Below are 22,237 nucleotides of genomic sequence, written 5' to 3' on the forward strand. Positions count from 1 at the left end.
GAGAGAGAGAGAGAGAGAGAGAGAGTTGCTGTTGTGTAAGCCTAGGCCTATATGTAGAGCTACTCATTTCATTATTTTTTTTTCATTTAGAGATTGAGCGATACTATACTTATATAGTATGTTTTACCAATGGACCAATGGAGAGAGAGAGAGAGAGAGAGAGAGAGAGAGAGAGAGAGAGAGAGAGAGAGAGAGAGAGAGAGAGAGGGAGAGAGCTGCTGTTGTGTAAGCCTAGGCCTATATTTAGAGCTACTCATTTTATTATTTTTTTCTTTTGGAGAGTGAGCGATACTATATTTGTATAGTATGTTTTAGCAATGGAGAGAGAGAGAGAGAGAGAGAGAGAGAGAGAGAGAGAGAGAAACTATGGCAACGTCAAGAAACATCCAGTTACTTGTGTTTTCCCTTACTCTGAGCACATCATAGAGAACGCTCTTGCGGATTTAAATAGATTTGGTCACCTACCCTAGCTGTCACATCATTTGCTGCCATTAATTCCAGCTGACCTTTAACACCGTGAAATATAAATATGAATGTGCAAAAATTAAATAAATTATCATTACGTCGTATGATGATGCAATAATAAGCCTGTTCATAACGGAAAACGAGTAAATATTGCCGTTCTGATAAACAGTACTACACCGAGATATCCATACACTACCTTTTAGATCTCTATGAACGAAGTCATCTGAGAAATTCTGATTACTTCGGACATCCATGGTGGTTTTAAGTATCTGAATTTAATATATATGATATAATTTGCATTGTGTTTTCATATTATAGAGTAAATTTACCGAGATTATGTGTTTTCTGTAAGAAAAAAATTAAAATTCGATGAACGAAATCTAATGAAAACTGTATCTTCACTTTTCTTGCCGAGTGTACACTCGGCAAGAAAAGTGAGGATACAGTTTTCTTAAATCTTCGGACATATATTACTAAATAATGAGACATCTGGCAACTTTAGAAAGGGGAGGAGCTTCAGTCTTATTGTGCTTGTTTTTTGCTTGACCTCCTATAACTTTCTATCATATTCTACGGTTCTGAAATCATTGATAATTTGCAGCGACAGCTCTGAGCAAAATAAACATTTTCCCACATAACCTACGAAGTAACCTTGCACATAAGAATTTATGACACCAAAATGAAGGGAATGCTTGCATAATCGGAAACGCGATCTTCCATAATGAAATCAAGAGTTAAATTTGAGCTATGTCCAACGAAAAACTTGGGGAACAATAAAGGAACGAATGCAATGTTATGGTGAGAGAGAGAGAGAGAGAGAGAGAGAGAGAGAGAGAGAGAGAGAGAGAGAGAGAGAGAGAGAGAGAGAGAGAGAGAGAGAGAGAGAGAGAGTTGCTGTTGTGTAAGCCTAGGCCTATATGTAGAGCTACTCATTTCATTATTTTTTCCTTTTAGAGATTGAGCGATACTATATTTGTATAGTATGTTTTAGCAATGGAGAGAGAGAGAGAGAGAGAGAGAGAGAGAGAGAGAGAGAGAGAGAGAGAGAGAGTTGCTGTTGTGTAAGCCTAGGCCTATATGTAGAGCTACTCATTTCATTATTTTTTTTCTTTTAGAGATTGAGCGATACTATATTTGTATAGTATGTTTTAGCAGTGAGAGAGAGAGAGAGAGAGAGAGAGAGAGAGAGAGAGAGAGAGAGAGAGAGAGAGAGAGAGAGAGAGAGAGAGAGTTGCTGTTGTGTAAGCCTAGGCCTACATGTAGAGCTACTCATTTCATTATTTTTTTTCTTTTAGAGATTGAGCGATACTATATTTGTATAGTATGTTTTAGCAATGGAGAGAGAGAGAGAGAGAGAGAGAGAGAGAGAGAGAGAGAGAGAGAGAGAGAGAGAGAGAGAGAGTTGCTGTTGTGTAAGCCTAGGCCTACATGTAGAGCTACTCATTTCATTATTTTTTTTTCTTTTAGAGATTGAGCGATACTATATTTGTACAGTATGTTTTAGCAATGGAGAGAGAGAGAGAGAGAGAGAGAGAGAGAGAGAGAGAGAGAGAGAGAGAGAGAGAGACTATGGCAACGTAAAGAAACATCCAGTTACTTGTGTTTTCCCGCGGAAGTTATCGCGGTACTCCGCACATCATAGAGAACGCTCTTGCGGATTTAAATAGATTGGGTCAACCTGCCGTAGCTGTCACAACATTTACTGCCATTAATTCCAGCTGACCTTTAACACCGTGAAATACAAATATGAATGTGTAAAAATTAAAGAAATTATCATTACCTCGTATGATGATGCAATAATAAGCCTGTTCATAATGGAAAACGAGTAAATATTGCCGTTCTGATAAACAATACTACACCGAGATATCCACACACTATCTTTTAGATCTCTATGAACGAAGTCATCTGAGAAATTCTGATTACTTCGGACATGCATGGTGTTTTTAAGTATCTGAACGTTTTTGTTTTGCAGATTTAACATATATGATATAATTTGCATTGTATTTTCTTATTCTAGAGTAAATTTACCGAGATTATGTGTTTTCTGCAAGAAAAAAATTAAAATTCGATGAACGAAATCTAAAGAAAACTGTATCTTCACTTTTCTTGCCGAGTGTACATCAATTACTCAATTACTCAATCTGGTCTATAACTTACCTTGCAAAATCTAATAGATTTTGATAGGGAAGATAGAGAAGAAGAATCCATATTGCCAAATACTGTACAGACCAAAAACCATACACGATCCGATCATTAACTCAGAAAACAAAGTTTTTAGAGCACTTGTCTACACTACCGGCTGTTCTGACTGACAAGAGTAGAATGAACAACCATAACAATCGCTGTCTGACCCCCCACCCTACAAAGGGTGGGGGTGTAACTATAGGAGCGTTTGTTAATGATTGTTTCAATTTTAACACCTGTCGAACCTACGCCAAGTAGCCGCAGATAAAGCTAATGATAGAGAGTAAGTTTCACTTCAAAAATAATATTTGTGCCTGCAACTTTTGACTTTCATACAATATAAGCCACAATTCCATATTTAGGAAAAACCAAGTCTTGCTTATTTTGATACTGTATTACAGAAACAACAACCTTCAGAATTTACATGTCTTCTGATCTCAGTGCAAGATACATTCACATCTGAAACACATTGCTGTATACCATAACCAATGTGGCAGTGTTTGCCAAAAAGACAGTACATCCAATAAATCAGCAACCATTTTCCATAATTTACCTAATTCATCAACCTTCTCGCTTACCTCAATTCACTTATGAATTTATATGGTCAGTGAGACTGTCCCCTCTAGCTGTCCATCATATTTCTTCAAAACTGGATCAACCTCACCTTGCAGGAACTCCTCTACCTGCAGGGCAATAAATAAGATGCATGTAGAGAACTTCACAAAGTAACATAAAGAAATTCACTGCCCAAGCATAAGGTAGCTTGTTTTGGTAATTCATATCAAGTCTGTAAGTTTTGTATGCCTTGCTATTCCTTTACATTTTGCCCTTTTAATTACTGAGTTGGGTATCATCAGTTTTCCTTGTTCTTAAAAAAATGTTGTTCATAGGCATATGTACAGCTATGTATTATTACGCTTTGGGTATTTAATATTTTCTACTGTATTTTGCTTTGTATTTGTATCTTTCACTTGACCATCATTTGTACTGAGATCAGCACAAGATGCAGCAGCAATGTAATGTGCAAACAGGAAGGAAACCCATACACTTACATAATGCACTGAATTCAAAAGCCTTCTGTATTCTAAAACACAGGGAAATTATTGACCATCTGTATAATCAGCCATTTAATGGCACTGGAAACTTAAAAAAATGTTATGTGTAACCTTTGACTCATCATGAGATAATGCATTACCAAATTCCACAAGGTTCCCTATAAAACTGAAGGCAATTGCCATGAGCAGTTGATAAACCAACCATAACTCTTCATATTATCACAATAACCCTTAATGGACATTCACTAATTTAACCAACCTGCTGTGGAGCTCGGCCAATGAAAGTTGATGGATCTAGCAGGTCATCTAACTGATTATGGATGGGGGCAAAGTATGTTGAACTCTTTATCCTTTCTACCAGATCATTGTCCAAACCATCTTGCTTTACCCTGTTGCCTGCTGCAATGCTAAGCTGGCGTATTTCTTCATGGCAGTCCTGTGAAAATTAGAACCAATACTTGACAAGTAATACAAGTTGATGGTATCTAACATATTTATGAAGTGACCAAAATGAAACAGTGTGCTTAAATTTTTTCCCATTTTCTCTTTATTAATCAAGAAATATGATCACAAATATGGCCTTATTTGTGTCTTATTGTCTTTAAATTTACAGGCAACTAATAAAAGCATATGTAAGACACCTGGACTATTCTGCACTATGTACTTGTTAGCTTAAAATCACAGATTTATAAAAACTAGGAATATTTGTACATAGTAAACATATGTTAAAAATTTAAATTTTAATGAAAAACAAGTACTCATTAATAAAATAAAAATGCTAGCGCTTCATTTTAACACACTTTCATTCCTGACCAGTTCATACTGTAGATTAGGCAAGACTATATATTTGTAATAATTTATTAACATTCAAAAGCACTATCCTGATATAAAAAAAAAGCATCAACAAAACCAAACAAAAATCTACATGTACAATTTAATTAGCAGAAGGGAAACCAACAAAAGTACTTGTTCTAAGTCAGCATCATAAATTTACACATTTTCCAGAATCCTTTAGCCTAAACCAAATTTTCCAAGATAGCGTACTGTACAGTATACTGTACAGTAAAAGTCACTCAAAAAATTCATATTAAAATGTAAAAAATGATATTTTTATAATAAAATAAAATTTTATATACACTTACCAAGTAATTACATAGCTATTAGTTTCTATTAACTGGCAAGTAGAATTTTGAAATTCGCAGTAGCACTACTTTTGCTTTGGCTAGGCAAGTGACCCGCCCACTTTTGGGGTAAGAGAGGAACCAGCTCAGCAAACGAGCTCAATATGTTTATGCCTTCCTAACCATGTGAGGGGAGGGGGAGGGCTTTGATTATGTAATTACAGGCAGTCCCCGGTTATCTGTGGGAGTTCTGTTCCTGACAGCGTGACGATAACTGAAAACTGCCGACAACCGAAAATCGGCGATAATAGCGCTGATCCTCAGTTATTGACACTGATAACTGGGGATTGGCATCGATGACCAGGAATTGGTGTCAAAAGTCCGGTTATTGTCGTCGCTAGACAAGCTCCGTAAAACCGGATCGTTGATAACCGAGGCCGCCGATAACCGGGGACTGCCATTACAGGCGGTCCCCGGTTTACGACGGGGGTTCCGTTCTTGCGCCGCGTCGTAACCCGAAAATCGTCGTAAGCCGGAAAATCGTCGAAAATCGTCAAAAATCATAAGAAAACCTTACTTTTAATGCTCTGGGTGCATTGAAAACGATGTAAACTGCATTATTATTGAGTTTTACATCAAAAAAACCTTCAAATTATGATTATTCTGCCGTTTTGGGGCCATATTTCTTCCGTCGGATCGGCGACGACGCGTCGTCGAACCCGGAACATGCGTCGTAAGCCAGGAAATAATTTCTGATGAATATATTTGAAAAGCGTCGTAACCTCGGAACGTCGTAAGCCGGAACCGTCGTAAACCGGGGACTGCCTGTACTTGGTAAGTATATATAAAAATCACATTTTTACAATAAAATAAAGTTTTATATAAACTTACCCAGTAATTACATGGCTATTGGTTTCTTTTAACTGGCACTTAAAATTTTGAAATTGTGGGTCATGCTAATTTGTTTTGGTTATGGCGACGTGCCCCGCCCACTTTCGGGTGTAAGAAAAGGTACAACATAGCAAAGAGCTTCAATTTGTTTATGCCCTTATGTCCAACATTCCCACCTCCATTCAATGTGGGAATCAGCTATGAAATTACTGGGTAATTATACGAGTATATAACACTTATTATAAAAATGTCATTTTTATATAAATAACTTACCCAGTAATTACATAGCTGATTCCCACATTGAATGGAGGTGGGAATGTTGGACATATCTACCCCAAAACATTATTAATAGTAATGAGTTTGAGAATAGAAATTTGCTAACATTGAATCAATGTTGTTGAACCTTACCTGATAAGAAAGCTGCTACAGGTACGAGTAGATACTGCCTCTGGTTGGCGCTCATCTTATCCAGTGGAGGCAAGGCGGTAAAGCCCTGTGGGCCTACTACTACAGCGGGTGCTTTGTAGCGATGGACTAATTTCCGAGGGCTAGCAAAGTACGAGATGCCCCTGCCCAGGGTGCAGTACCACACAAAATAACCAGAGTAAATAGTCACCATAACCACCAAAAACCAAATTAAAAACACCAATACCCAACCATAAAAACCAATTGACTGGAGGGTACTCCAAGTACATAGTCCTCCTAGGCTCCCCAAAAAACTAAACACCCTAAGCAAGGCGAAGCGATTAAAGAAAGGACATTGCTTTCTACGTTTCCTCACCCAACACCACGCCAGCTGCGCAAAACGGACCCAAGGTACTGCACCGATTGTAAGTAGTCTCAATATCCCTTAAATAATGCGGTGCAAACACCGACTTGCAGTTCCAAAACGTCGCTTACACAAATGACGTGAGGGATACATTGCGCTTAAATGCCAAAGACGTAGCGACCGCTCTTATCTCATGGGGTTTTACCTTGTAAGCGGAGACCGAGTCTTCGCTCACCATGGAATGTGCCTCTGAAGTCAGGTTCCTCAGAAAAAATGCCAGGGCATTCTTAGATAGGGGTCTACAAGAATATTTCACAGAACACCAAAGATTTCTTGAAGTACCACAAATGTCCTTCGTTCTGTGAAGATAAAACTTAAGGGCCCTTACTGGACAGAGAGTTCTTTCTTCTTCAGATGGCCCTACTATCTCGGACAAGCTCTTGATCGTAAACGAACGAGGCCATGGATTCGATGGCAATTCGTTCTTAGCCAGAAAGTCTAGGAAAAAGGAGCAAACTGCATTCCCAAGAAAATCCGTTTCTGTCTAAAGCATGGATTTTACTGGGTCTCTTGGCAGTGGCCAAGGCAACCAAAAAAAGTTTTCCTGGTTAGATCCCTTCAAGAGACAGATTGCATGGGCTCAAAATGTGAACTGGACAGCCACTTAAGTACCACGTCTAAGTTCCAGGACAGCAAAGGTTTTTCTTTAAGCTTTGCGGTATCAAAGAACTTAATACGGTCAGACAAATCCTAGTTAGATGTTAAGTCCATTCCTTTATGGCAGAAAACTGAGCTGAGCATAGCTCTGTAGCCTTTAATGGTAGAGGTGGAAAGTCCTTTAGTGGAGCGTAGGAACAGAAGAAAGTCCGCTATTTCTGCTGCAGAGGTGACGATCGCTGGTACACTCGGCAAGAAAAGTGAAGATACAGTTTTCTTTAGATTTCGTTCATCGAATTTTTATTTTTTTCTTACAGAAAACACATAATCTCGGTAAATTTACTCTAGAATATGAAAATACAATGCAAATTATATCATATATGTTAAATCTGCAAAACAAAAACGTTCAGATACTTAAAAACACCAAGCATGTCCGAAGTAATCAGAATTTCTCAGATGACTTCGTTCATAGAGATCTAAAAGATAGTGTGTGAATATCTCGGTGTAGTACTCTTTATCAGAACGGCAATATTTACTCGTTTTCCGTTATGGACAGGCTTATTATTGCATCATCATACGAGGTAGTGATAATTTCTTTAATTTTCACACATTCATATTTGTATTTCACGGTGTTAAAAGTCAGCTGGAATTAAAGGCAGTAAATGTTGCGACAGCTACGGTAAGTTGACCAAATCTATTTAAATCCGCAAGAGCGTTCTCTATGATGTGTGGAGCACTTCAGCGGGAAAACACAAGTAACTGGATGTTTCTTGACGTTGCCCGTTCTCTCTGCGTTGCCATAGTTTCTCTCTGCGTTGCCATAGTTTCTCTCTCTCTCTCCATCGCTAAAACATACTATACAAATATAGTATCGCTCAATCTTTAAAAAAAAAAAAAATAATGAAATGAGTAGCTCTACATATAGGCCTAGGCTTACACAACAGCAACTCTCTCTCTCTCTCTCTCTCTCTCTCTCTCTCTCTCTCTCTCTCTCTCTCTCTCTCTCTCTCTCTCTCTCTCTCTCCATCGCTAAAACATACTATGCAAATATAGTATCGCTCAATCTCTAAAAAAAAAAAAATAATGAAATGAGTAGCTCTACATATAGGCCTAGGCTTACACAACAGCAACTCTCTCTCTCTCTCTCTCTCTCTCTCTCTCTCTCTCTCTCCATCGCTAAAACATACTATACAAATATAGTATCGCTCAATCTCTAAAAAAAAAAAATAATGAAATGAGTAGCTCTACATATAGGCCTAGGCTTACACAACAGCAACTCTCTCTCTCTCTCTCTCTCTCAACGTAACATTGCATTCGTTCCTTTATTGTTCCCCACGTTGCTCAAATTTAACTCTTGATTTCACTATGGAAGATCGCGTTTCCGATTAAGCAAGCATTCCGTTCATTGTGGTGTCATAAATTCATTTGTATAAGGTTAATTGGTAGGTTACGTCGAAAAATGTTTATTTTGCTCAGAACTGTCGCTGCAAATTACAACTTGAACGAATACTGTAAAGCTTACTACTGCATTTAAGTATCAATGATGTCAGAATCGTAGAATACGATTGAAAGTTATAGGAGGTCAAGCAAAAAACCAACACACTAAGACAGAAGCTCCTCCCCTTTCTAAAGTTGCCAGATGTCGCATTATTGAGCAATATACTGTATGACCGAAGATTTAAAAAAACTGTATCTTCACTTTCCTTGCCGAGTGTACATTGTACCCATTGTTCCCCGATAGAGGGTAGGGTAGTTACCGACACTATCAATAAACGAATCGCTACCGTGAACTTCAAATGTTTAACTGCCGTGCGAGTGGAAAGTATAGCCATGCAATTACTTGGTAAGTTACATATATGAAATAAAGTTTTATATATACGTACCCGGTAATTACTTAGTTAAGAGATTCTACTCGAACGGCAGCTTAAATTTTGAAATTCGCAGTAGCGATTCTTTTGTTTTGTGTAGGTTACAAGACCCTGCCCACTCTCGGGGTAAGATAGAGGAACAACTAAGCCAATAGGTCAATTTGTTTATGCAAAATGTCCATGAGTGGGGAGGAGGGCGGGCTCCATCCGTAATTACTGGGTAAGTATATATAAAACTTTATTTTATGATAAAAATGTCATTTTTATAAGTAATTTCCACAGTAATTACTTAGCTGATTCCACACTGAACGGTGGTGGGAATTGTGGACAGTAAAATAATATTCTACATATGAAAAGTTAATGACCTACAACAGGCTAACATTGAGACAATGTTTGTTGCTTCCTTACCTGGTGAGAACTGCACAGATAATTACTGCCTCTGGTTGGCCTTCACCTCAACCTGTAGAGACGTGGCGGTATAGTCAGAGTTGTCTCAAGGGAAATTGGATATTCTGCAGCGAAGGAGTACTCTGAAAGCTGACAGAATACACAACAGGAACTTTGTAGCGAAGGTCAATACCGAAGGCCAACAAAGCTCAGACTATTGCCCCTGCCCAGGTTGCAGTACCAAACCACAATAAAAAAGTCAGCAGCAAAATCACCTACACCATAAAAATTAACATAACCACTATCCAACACAAAAAAAACTGGTGGGCACTCCACTCTTGTACCCTCCAGGCTTCCCCAGAACTTGACACCATGAACAAGGCAAAGAGCTAAATACATAGGAAGGGATACTTCCTACACCCATCACTATGCCAGCTATGGACATCGGCCCTAAGGTACTGCAGTTTTCGTAAACAGTTTCCACATCCCACAGATAGTGCATTGCAAACACCGACTTGCTTCTCCTGTACGTTGCCTGAAGAATGGAGGATAAGGAAAGATTGTGTTTGAAAGCTACTGATGTAACGACTGCCCTTACATCATGAGCTTTAACTTTCATGACTTTCAAGTCATTTTCCTCCACTTGGGAGTGAGATTCTATAATGAGATCCCTCCAGAAGAAGGATATGGCATTTTTAGATAAAGGTCTAGAGGGATTTTTAACTGAAGACCACAAATTAGAAAACTGTCCTCTAATTTTCTTGGTTCAGTGCAGTTAGTACCTGAGGGCTCTCACTGGGCATAGCACTCTTTCCTCTTCTTCTGTGCCTAAAATATCAGATAGGCTCTTAATGGTGAAAGAACGAAGCCAAGGGTGTGAAGGGTTCTCGTTCTTTGCTAAAAAACTTAAGAAGGAACAGACTGCGTCTCCGTTCGAAAAGCCAATCCTCCTGTCGATCACTTGAAGCTCACTTCCTCTCTTTGCAGTGGCCAGCGCTACAAGAAAAATAGTTTCCTTAGTTAAATCCCTCAGTGAGGAAGAACGCATAGGTTCAAAGTGCTCATCTGATAACCACTTAAGTACCACATTTAGATTCCAATGGAAATTCTCCTCCTTTCTAGATCTGGTGGTACTGTACGACTTAATCAGGTCCAAAATATCCTGATTGGAAGAAATATCGAGGCCTCTGTGACAGAAAACAAAGCTGAGCATCGCTCTGTAGCCTTTTATGGTGGAAGAAGACCTTCCTAGAGAAGACCTAAGTACAGAAGAAAACCTGCTACTTGAGGGATAGATGTCTGAGAAGATGAAACCCTGTTCTCCTGCACCACGTCCTAAAACACTTTCACTTTGCCTGGTAGAGCTTGTTGGACGAGTCACGTCTACATTTGGCAATGGCCTCTGCTGTTGATCACAAAAATCCTTTTGCTTGGACAAGCCTACTGACAGCCAAAAGCCTGTCAGGGCCAGAGTGGACAGGCCTTGGTGGAATACCCTGCAGTGAAGTTGTCTGAGATGACTTGGAATAGCAGGGAGGAGCCTTGGAAAGTCTATGAGGAGATCCAGGTCTGGGAACCATTCCTTATGTGGCCAAAGGGGGCCACCAGAGTCCTCTTTACATTGCTGTGAGAGAGGAACTTCTTGAGAACTTCTCTTATCATTCTGAAGGGTGGAAAAGCGTAAAGGTCCAAATTTGACCAATACTGGATCATCATATCTGTTGCCCTTGCGAGAGGATCCGGAACAGGAGAGCAGAACAGAGGTAGACGGTGATTCCAAGATGTTGCAAATAAGTCTAGGGTCGGTTGTCCCCACAGACTCCATAGGTTGGAGTAAACCCGATGGTCTTCCGTCCATTCTGTCGGAAGGACTTGACTCCGGCGGCTCAGTTCGTTCACCAGGACATTGCATTTGCTTGGATAAATCTTGTGATTTATTGGGTTCGGTTCTGGTCTGCCTAGCACTACATGTCTCTTGTTATCTTGCACAGGGAGAACGAGTGAGTTCCCCTTGATGTTTTATGTAGGCCAAGGCTGTAGTGTTGTCTGCACGCACTGTGATCGTCTTATTGCAGACTTTTGTTGCAAAATGACTGAGACCCAGGTGAACTGCCTTCAACTCCCATAGGTTGATGTGAAGCTGTTTCTCCTTTGGGGACCACCTTCCCGAGGTTTCTCAGTTCCCAAGGACTGCTCCCCAATCCAGATCCGACGCCTTGGAAAAGAAGTCTAGGTCGGGGCTCACTGGGAGAAGATATTTCCCCTCCATCAATCTTTCTTCGGACCTCCACCAAAGCAGGTCCTCCTTTATCTCCGCTGTGATAGGAAAGAAGTGAAGATCTTGATATACTTTCCAATCCCAGCAGGCTCTCAAGTAACACTGTAGTGGCCTCATGTGTAGTCTCCCCAGTCTTACAAACTGCTCCAATGAGGCCAATGTGCCTAGAAGACTCATCCACTGAGTTGCTGTACACGAACGAAGGGTGGGAAACAGGTCGACCTTCCTTAAACAGTCCTCCAATCTCTTGGGGGACGGCAAGCCCGTAAACTCCGAGAGTCTATCACAGAAGTTCTCAACCTTTTTAATCTCATGTACCCCTTGAAGCCTTTCAGTATTAGTCATGTACCCTTTACGCACATTGCAGCATCAGGAATGGTATAAAGAAATGCAAGGTTTTTTACTTAGTTTATTAAGTTTAAACTGTGTTATATATGTGGAGCAGACAAAATTTTCAATTAATGAGAGTATATCACTATGAAGTTTATTAAGTTTAAATTGTGTTATATATGTGGAGCAGACAAAATTTTCAATTAATGAGAGTATATCACTATGAGGTAGTGTTGAAGGGAACTAGTACTTCACAGGGAAACACTATGTGACTGGCTGCTAGCCTGCAATACATTTACCAAAACAGAACTACAGTAAACCCCCGTATTCACGTTCTCATGGTTCGTGGACTCACGCATTCGTGGGTTTCTCTGTGGAACACATCTAGCCATCATTCGCGGAAAATTCGCCCATTCGCGGTATTTTTCACTGAGAAATATTCACTAATTACTCTATTTTCATATAATTTTCATGAATAAATGCACTTTTTGTGATAAAACTATTAAAATACTCAGGTATAAGCATTTTTACAGGGTTTTTCTTGGTTTAAGCTATCAAAATGGGCAGTTCTAAGTGTTTTTAGAGGGGTTTTAAGCATTCACGGATTTGACCTATTCGCGGGGGGGGGGACACATCCCACGCGAATACGGGGGGTTCACTGTGTATCAGACAGTTTTTGATCATTGTGGCAGTGAACTAGTGCTGCTAGCAGCTAGTTGCAACTTGTAACTAGTAACAGTGATAGGCAAGTCACTGTTTGTGTGAATAGCATATATAAAAGTAATAAAATAGAACTAAATCAGACACATTTTTCAATAACTGTGACTTTGAGGTAGTGGTGCTATATGCAGCTTATAACTAGTTACTCATTGGGAAATTACTGTGTGCGTGACTTGCATCACTAGCATGAAAAAAATAACAAAATAGTATTAAGAAGGCATTGTGTTCCATTGACTGCAAACTAATGCTGATTGTTAAGCCTCGCAACTAGTTATTAGTAACTAGTTACTTACTCATAGGGAAGTTAGTGTGTGTGACTGCATTAAAATACAAGCATAGACTAATTCAGTGAGATAGTTGGGTCTGTTTCCTTGCTACCAGCAAGTCAATCTTCGGCACCGTCCTTGAAAGAGCCGCTCTTATGTCGTCTCTGACTGCAAGACGTGAATGTAACTTGTTTTTAATCAAGCACAGTGCTGAAATTCCCTGCTCACAGCAGTAGGTAGGATGCATCAGGAGGTTCTGTACATGTTTCTTTGCTAAAGGAGAATAAGAACTTGCCATTGTTGACCACAATCTGGTCAATAACAAACTATCAAAATAATCTTTTACAGTTGAGTCATTAACAAAGCACATGTAGGCCAGTTTCTGCAAACAGGTTTGCAGTTATTCAAAACCGAAGTATTTTGAGAAACCTGTCATGTACAGTACCCCAAAAATTCCTCTCACATACCCGAGGTTGAGAACCCCTGGTCTATCAGAATCCCCAAATACAGAATCCTCTGAGTGGGAGTTAATTCCAATTTCTGGAGACTCAATAAAAGTCCTAAATCTTGAATCATGCAAATCATTTTCTGTAAGTCCTCCATGCATTGTTTCTTTATGGGAGAGGGAAGTAGCCAGTCATCTAAACAGAGTGAGATCTTTACCCCTGCTAGATGAAGCCACCCCGCCAGGGGAGCAAGAACCCTCCTAAAAACTTGTGAGGCAGTCGAGAGGCCGAAACAAAGTGCTCTGAACTGATAAACTCAGCCCCTGAAGACAAACCTGAGATATTTTCTTGCATCCTTGTGAATAGGGATATGAAAATACACGTCCTGCATGTCTAGGGAGATCATCCAGTCCCCCTGACAGATGGATGAAAGAACCAACTGTGTTGTCTCCATACTGATTTTTGTCTTCTCTATGAAGGCATTCAAAGCACTCACATCGAGCACTGGTCTCCACCCCCATGAAGACTTGGGCACTACAAAGAGTTGATTGTAAAACCCCTTCGACTTGGAGTTCCTGACTAGTTCTATGGCCTTCTTGTTGATGAGAGAGGAAAGCTCCTCTGAGAGGGCTGAATACCTCTCTGATCCTTTGGAGTAAGCTGTCAAGGTGACGGGAGTGCTGGTCAAGGGAAGCCTCTCCCTGAAGAAGATAAAATATCCTTCCTTGAGTACTCTGACTACCCACTGGTCTGCCCTTCATGAACATCATCTCTCCCAGAAGAGAAAAAGCCTTGAACCCACTGGGGCATGGAGGACTGGGCTCTCACTTGCAGGCTGAAGGTTTAGTTGATGACATCTTGATGGTTCGGGGTGTGAACCTAACTGATCCTCTGGACCTGGATTGAGATCTCTGCCTGCCCCAACGAAAGGGGCTTGACTGCAGAGGAGAAGAAGTCCAGGTGGGTACTGCGGTCCAATCTCTCTGTCGCTTCATCGACTCTGTAAGATGATCCTGGGTAGACTTCTTATGCAGGCTGGAAATGATCTCATTAACAGTTGCCTGTGGGAAAAAGACGAGCGGAGAAAATAAAAGCACTGATTTCTAAGACGGTGTCACACCCTTACACATAAAGGAAACCCATAGGTCTCTCTTCTTGAGCACGCCCATCACGTATAGCAAAGCAACCTCCTGCGAGCTGTCTCTGACTGCTTTGTCAGCGCAGGAGAGAAAACCCATAAGTTCTGAAGTGTAATCAGGTGGAAGGAATGGATCCTGAACTTTTCTGGCAAGAGCACCTATGCACCAGTCCATAAAACTTAAGGATTCTAAAGTCTTAAAATGACTTTTCAGAAGATGGTACATCTCTTGCACCAAAAAGAACACCTTCGCTGATGCAAGAGTGGATCTACGGCCTACGTCAATGGGAGGAAGCCCAGGGGCCTTCCCTGGGAGCCACTCCCAGGGAAGGAGCTTCTCAAGTAACATAAGATAAGTAGCGAGACCTAGAAAGGCAAGAAGGAGGGACACTAAAGCAAGCCTTCCCCTGCTCCCTCTTCTTGGAAAGCCAGTTCTCCACTTCACTAAGGGCCTTTTTGGATGAGGAAAGAGAACCGACTTAGGGAGTCCGGCAGTGTCCGAAGGCTGACTGCTTATCATAAAAGATGAAGCTGGGGACGAAGGAGTCACAGGAGAGAAGAATTCCAAGAAGTTCTGAAGTAAAAACCTCAAAAGGGACACGTAAGGAGTCGCTGGAGAATCTTGATCGAAATCTTCTCCTTCCGACGAAACGGGAGACAAGGGAGCATCCGATGGAAGTGCCTTAGCAGTGGATGGTCCGTGAAGAAGCTGCAGAATGCTATCCAACTTGCACTGAAGAGGAGCCAAAGCTGGGTCCAAACTTGAGGCTGACTGACAATTCGTCACCGAACTGGACGAAGCTGGTGCTTGCAGCTTAGAAGCAGACATCAAAATACTGGCTGGTTTCCCTGAGGCACTGGCAGCAGGCGGAGGAGTAGATGCATGTTGACATGTCGGAGCTCTAGAGCGAGCAGATGTGACAGGGAACTCAGGGGCTCCAGGAAGCTTGGGCGCTTCAGGAAGCTCTGATGATTCAGGAAGCTCGGGCGCTTCAGGAAGCTTGGGCACTTCAGAAGCTCAGGCACTTCAGGAAGCTTAGCTGTGTCAGGGCTTTTAACCGAAAGCAGGCGTTCAAGTTGCTTGGCCGCAACTGGGCGCTCATCGTACGAAAAGCGCTCATCAAGTACAGGGCACTTAGATGAAGAACTTCGCTGCACACTAGAAGCAGGGCACTTGGAGTCAGAAAGAAGATGCTTCTTAAACGAAAAGGAGTGACTATACACTCATTCCTGGTGTCCAGGGTTGTCCTACTTACTGCAAGAAGGTTGAGGACTGAGAGGAGGCTCCATCAACCTTTTGCGTGACTCGTTAGGAAAATACCATTGGCACTTTCTGTAAGGCAAAGAATCTTCTGATCTAGAAGAGAGCTGATGCACGTCTGAGACGCCTTTCCAGCGGCTGTCTCTTGACGCAACCTGGGATGCAACAGGCTGGTCTGAGGGGTAAAATGCTCATGGGCAGACCCCACTGACCTCCCTTGGGCTAACGGTATGCCTCTTCCCTGGTTCAGGGGAGTATGGCAGTGACCAATGCCTAGGAGAATCAGCGGGATGAACAGCCACCTCCTCCACTAATACTTCACTTTCGCTTTTCTTGTCGAACTTATCCATAAAGACACGCATTGATGCCCCTAATTGGGCCGCTATACCTACCACCATATTGATTCTCTGATCAAATTTATTTTCCATGCTGGAGAAGTGATCAGGCTTGGAAGTGTGAAAGCCAGGAGCAGGAGTAGGTGGTCTAGGAGTATTGACTGATACAGGGGAAACAGGAATAATAGGAGATACAGCAAGAATATATACATCATTAGATTTAGGAGTTGTCTGACTAGCTAATTTCTTGCCGGCTTTAGCGGCTGCCTTCCTCTACTGATCTCTCTCTAATTCATTTAAATGAGAAGTCAAGGTCTTCCATTTATGTTCATCCCAATCCCTGCATTCGTCACATGTCAAATTAATGGTACAAATTTGCCCTCTGCAATTTGTGCACAGGGTATGAGAGTCATATGTTATTTTTGTTAACCGGGTATTGCAGCCTTTGCTGCTATAGTTGAAACTAGAAGAGCTAGTGTCTGACGTACTAACTAGCTAAAAGTCAAGATCAGTAACAAAGTCACATCAGGAAAAAAAGCAATGCTGAAAGGCTACCATACAAAGAATATTTCACCGGATGGGAAGAAACAACAACTGTCAAAACTAAGCTGCTTAGTCAACACGGTGTGTGGACAATAAAAGCAGCAGAAACAAATTGATCTATTGGCCTAGTTGTTCCTCTATCTAACCACGAAAGAAAAGAATCGCTACCATGAATTTCAAAATTTAAGCTGCCGTCCAAGTAGAAACTCTTAGCTAAGTAATTATTGGGTAAGTTACTTACATCAAACCTCTCGGAGCCTACAAAGTAGGCCGTCAATAAGACGGGTTTGTTGGTTAAAGGAGGTTTCTGCAGAAATGGGACCGAATAACATTCTCTCAAGACTTGCACAATCCAGGTTTCCACTCCTCTCGCTTCCCAATGCTCCCAGAAGTGGAGGAGTCATGCTCCCACAGATGTGCAGAAGACTAGATCCTATATGCATGCAGTTGCTTTATTGGATGACATTTTGATTGCTCGAGGGGTGAAACGGGAGCTTGTGCGAGGTCTAAGGAAGCCTCTTTGTCTGACCCTGCCACGAAAGGGCTGAGGTTGAACAGGAGAAACTGTCCTTGAGCTGAAGGCCGGAATCTCTCTAGGGTGCCTCGCTGCATGAGGAGGTCCTGAGTGGACTTTTTCTGTAGATCAGAGTCAATCTGAGGGAACAGGTGTTTCTGGTCAAGCGGAGAGAAGAGGAGCGCGGACTTCTGAGAAAGGGTCACTCCCTTCGCGATGTAGGAACACCAAAGCTCCCTTTTCTTGAGAATACCTATCGCAAACAGCAAGGATAACTCAAGCAACCGTCTCTAATACCTTTATCCAGGAATGAGATGACCCTAAAAGTCCGAAGAGAAGTCTTCTGGAATATGTGCGAGCTCTTCGTTGGGCGAGTCGGTAGAGCTGTGAACTAGCACTTGCTAGGCCCGAGTTCGAGTCTCCGGCAGGCTGATGAAGAGTTAGAGGAATGTATTTCTGGTGATAAAAATTCATTTTTTGCTATAATGTGGTTCGGATTCCACAATAAGCTGTAGGTCCCGTTGCTAAGTAACCAACTGGTTCTTAGCCATGTAAAATAAGTCTAATCCTTCGGGCCAGCCCTAGGAGGGCCGTTAATCAGCTCAGTGGTCTAGTAAAACTAAGGTATACTTAACTTTGGAATATGTGGGCAACCCTTTATTTTACGGGGAAGTGCTCCTACTGCGCATTCTAAGAAGCTGAGCACTTCAAAGACTTTAAAAAGATGCTTGATAAGGTGGTCCAATTCCAAGGTCGAGAACAAAATCTTTGCTGAATTAAAAGCCAACCTTCTGGAGGAGTCTATCAACCCAGAGAAGTCTCCCTGGGAGGAGGCAGAAGCTCCCAGGGATGGGGCCTCTCCGGTTGCAAAAGATAAGTATCTTCTCTGTGACAATCTAGACGGCAGACAACTAAAAGAGGTTCTTCCCTGTTCTCTCTTGCTTGAGAGCCAGCTTTCCACTTCATGTAGAGCTTTCTTAGCTGAAGAGGACATCACCATTTTACATAGCCTCGAAGAAGGAGTTGTCTGGTTGTCCATTAACTAATTCGAAGCTGGTGACGCCAGAGCTGCAGGCAAGAAGAAATCTGGAAATGTCACCAGCAGGAACCTGAGCAAGGAGGCATATGCTGAAGGAGGGGTAACAGGGTCCACATCTTTTTCCTCCTCATAAGAAATGGGCGACAGCTCTGCAATAGGCTAAGGAGTCGAGGGCATCTTCTTAATTAAGCCCAGGATATTATTCAACTGGCATTGGATCAACTGGAATGAAGGATCCACTACTGACAAAGCCTGTTGTGCTGCAGAGAATGAAGACAGGGATGTGGCTGGTAGCAAAACTGCAACTGCGGGAGCAGAAGTTGGCAGAGCTGAAGAAGAGACGGGTGCTGCAGAAAGCTCAGAAGAAACTGGGTGCTCAGAAGCGGAAACAGACTTGGGCACCGACAGACTGTCTTGTGGCAAATGGCAGACGGGGTGGCAACAGGCAACAGGTGTTTGGGGGAGCTGATGGGCGGTCGGGAGCTGATGGGCACTTGGGAGCAGACGGGGGCTCAGGAGCTGACGGACACTCGGGAGCCAACGGACCCTTGGGAGACAATGGACGCTCGGGAGCAGATGGGTGCTCGGGGACCAGCAGGAGCTCGTGAGGTAACGGGAGCTCGCTCAGGGGCTAATAGGCACTCAGGAGCCGATGGCTGCACAGAAGATGACGGGCACTCAGTAAGAGCCACTCCACTAGGAGCAGAACGTTCAACAGACAACGGAAGCTCTGGTGCCACTGGGCGCATTGGCACCAAAGACTTCTTCTTAGGAGCCAATGAAGATCCAGCTAACGCTGACTGCTCAGGAGCTGGGTGCATGGGCGCTAGTGAGTGCTCCGAAACCACTACATGCCCAGGTAAACTCTCCGATGCTAAGGATGGGAGGTTAGCAGAAGAGGTCCTAGAAGCGGAAGAGCGCTTACGAACAGTAGCGCGGTTAGTAGAAGGAAACTGTCCCACTAACTCTGGGTGATCCTGGGAGAAACGTTCCGGACTGTCCCAAAAACTACAGGACGGAATGAATGAATGAATGATTTTGAGTTATCTGGCATCGTGACAACTGGGTCACTGACGCCGATACCAATTAAAAGGACAACATAGCTGTTATAAAAACCATAAAAAGATAAAAGAAAATAAATGAAAAATATTGTATTTTTGGGAGAAGACCAGCACTGATAATTAATCTAAAAATGCCACTGGCATCATACACCACATCCTCACCGAGGATCTTGGCAAGGATGAACCTGCCATCCCAACCAAGAGCCTCAGAGAGGTAATGGCTTCTAACCCTTAAACACCGACTGGACGTATCGTACGGCGACTAAAATTGTCTGTTGGGTGCCGAGTGGACGTATGGTACGTTGACTACAAAAAGTTTTTTTAAATATCCGCGGAAAAATAGTTATAGGCCTAGTTTGCGAAAGATTTTAAATCACGCGCCTTGAGGGATGCTGGGAGTTCATGGATCATGCCGTTGTTTTGTTTACAAGCGTTACCGAGCCGCGCATGCACGAATTTCTTTCTTCTCGCACTACAGAGCATCAGCGACGCATCTCAGAAATTCTTTCGTCACTTTGTCGTAATTTTTGCACCGTTTTATATTAGCCATTACATAAAGTTTTATATATGAAAATGTGCGCAATTTCATGCAGAATACAACAAACAACAACCCATGGTTGTAGCTTTTATAAGTTTTGAAATATTTTTATATAAATCACGATAAGTGCTAAAATTTCAACCTTCGGTCAACTTTGACTCGACCGAAATGGTAAAAAAACGCAACTGTAAGCTAAAACTCTTACATTCTAGTAATATTCAATCATTTACCTTCATTTTGCAACAAATTGGAAGTCTCTAGCACAATATTTCAATTTATGGTGAATTTTTGAAAAAAAAAAACTTTTTCCTTACGTCCGCGCGCGCTAACTCTGCCAAAAATCTCAGAAATTCTTTCGTCACTTTGTCGTAATTTTTGCACCATTTTATATTAGCCGTTACATAAAGTTTTATATGTGAAAATGTGCGCAATTTCAAGTAAAATACAACAAAAAACAACACATGGTTGTAGCTTTTACCAGTTTTGAAATATTTTCATATAAATCACAGTAAGTGCTAAAATTTCAACCTTTGGTCAAATTTGACTCGACCAAAATGGTCGAAAAACGCAATTGTAAGCTAAAACTCTTACATTCTAGTAATATTCAATCATTTACCTTCATTTTGCAACAAATTGGAGGTCTCTAGCACAATATTTCGATTTATGGTGAATTTTTTAAAACTTTTTCCTTACGTCCGCGTGCGGTAACTCTGCCGAAAATCTCTGAAATTCTTTCGTCACTTTGTCGTAATTTTTGCACCATTTTCTATTAGCCTTTACATAAAGTTTTATATATGAAAATGTGCACAATTTCATGTAGAATACAACAAAAAATAACTCATGGTTGTAGCTTTTATCAATTTTGACATATTTTCATATAAATCACGATAAGTGCCAAAATTTCAACCTTCAGTCAACTTTGACTCGACCGAAATGGTAAAAAAATGCAATTGTAAGCTAAAACTCTTACATTCTAGTAATATTCAATCATTTACCTTCATTTTGCAACAAACGAGAAGTCTCTAGCACAATATTTCAATTTATGGTGAATTTTTGAAAAAACCTTTTTCCTTACGTCCACGCTAACTCTGCTGAAAATCTTGTAAGAGCCTGACGCCGTCTCTTCCAAACACGTGTGTGTTCGTCGTCCATCGGAGTGGACAAGACAACGAGAGCATCTTGTTTTCTTTCTCTAAAGGAACGCGATTTCAACCATACAATATTTCCGTCTGTTTCTCCCTAACCATTGTTGTCTTGATGTATGTACAATCACCACTACTTGCATTGCCATGCAAGCATTCTAATCATGTACTCATAATGTTCCAACGAATCTTCTGTATCAAACTGTGTGTATGTTTCTGTTTGTGAAGACGCCAAACGTCTCGCCACTCCGATGGACGACGAACACACGAACACACACGTGTTTGGAAGAGACGGCGTCAGGCTCTTACAATCTCAGAAATTCTTTAGTCACTTTGTCGTAATTTTTGCACAGCTTTATATTAGCCGTTACATAAAGTTTTAATTATGAAAATGTGCCCAATTTCAAGTAGAACACAACAAAAAATAACTCATGGTTGTAGCTTTTATCAATTTTGACATATTTTCATATAAATCACGATAAGTGCCAAAATTTCAACCTTCGGTCAACTTTGACTCTACCGAAATGGTAAAAAAAATGCAATTGTAAGCTAAAACTCTTACATTCTGTTAATATTCAATCATTTACCTTCATTTTGCAACAAACAAAAAGTCTCTAGCACAATACTTCGATTTATGGTGAATTTTTGAAAAAAACTTTTTCCTTACGTCTGCGCGCGCTAACTCTGCTGAAAATCTCAGAAATTCTTTAGTCACTTTGTCGTAATTTTTGCACCATTTCATATTAGCCGCTACATAAAGTTTTATATGTGAAAATGTGCGCAATTTCATGTAGAATACAACAAAAAATAATTCCTGGTTGTAGCTTTTATCAGTTTTGAAAAATTTTCATATAAATCACGGTAAGTGCCAAAATTTCAACCTTCAGTCAACTTTGACTCAACCGAAATGGTAGAAAAATGCAATTGTAAGCTAAAACTCTTACACTCTAATAACATTCAATCATTTACCTTTATTTTTCAACAAACGAGAAGTCTCTAGCACAATATTTCGATTTATGGTGAATTTTTGAAAAAAACTTTTTTTTACGTCTGAGCGTTACGAATTCATGCATCATTTTGTGATAATATTTTCTCTGTGTTGCTTTGATCGTTTTACAATTTGTTATATACCAAAATCATCGCAATTTAGTGTACAATACAATAAAAGAAAAAGCTCATTAGCTTTAACCGTTTTGCTCACAGCGCGATTTGTATACAATTATATATGA

At 41.1% G+C, this 22,237-nt stretch overlaps 1 protein-coding gene across 5 annotated transcripts in view; it reads right to left on the reverse strand.

Annotated features, from left to right (window-relative positions):
* AdSL (adenylosuccinate lyase) overlaps positions 1 to 22,237 on the reverse strand; it is a 184,864-nt gene that overhangs the window by 105,423 nt on the left and 57,204 nt on the right. For 4 of the 5 annotated variants that reach the window (XM_067098251.1, XM_067098247.1, XM_067098250.1 and 1 more), the window contains exons 8-9: positions 3,964 to 4,140; positions 3,228 to 3,332 (exon numbers count right to left, since the gene is read on the reverse strand). In XM_067098251.1, coding sequence (XP_066954352.1) covers positions 3,246 to 3,332; positions 3,964 to 4,140 — 264 coding nt within the window. In that variant the 3' untranslated portion in view covers positions 3,228 to 3,245. Of the gene's footprint in view, positions 1 to 2,553; positions 3,333 to 3,963; positions 4,141 to 22,237 lie in introns of those variants that run through there. The other variant, XM_067098246.1, reaches the window with a different exon arrangement.

Source organism: Macrobrachium rosenbergii, chromosome 54 (genome assembly GCF_040412425.1).
Source record: "Macrobrachium rosenbergii isolate ZJJX-2024 chromosome 54, ASM4041242v1, whole genome shotgun sequence".
NCBI lineage: Eukaryota > Metazoa > Arthropoda > Malacostraca > Decapoda > Palaemonidae > Macrobrachium > Macrobrachium rosenbergii.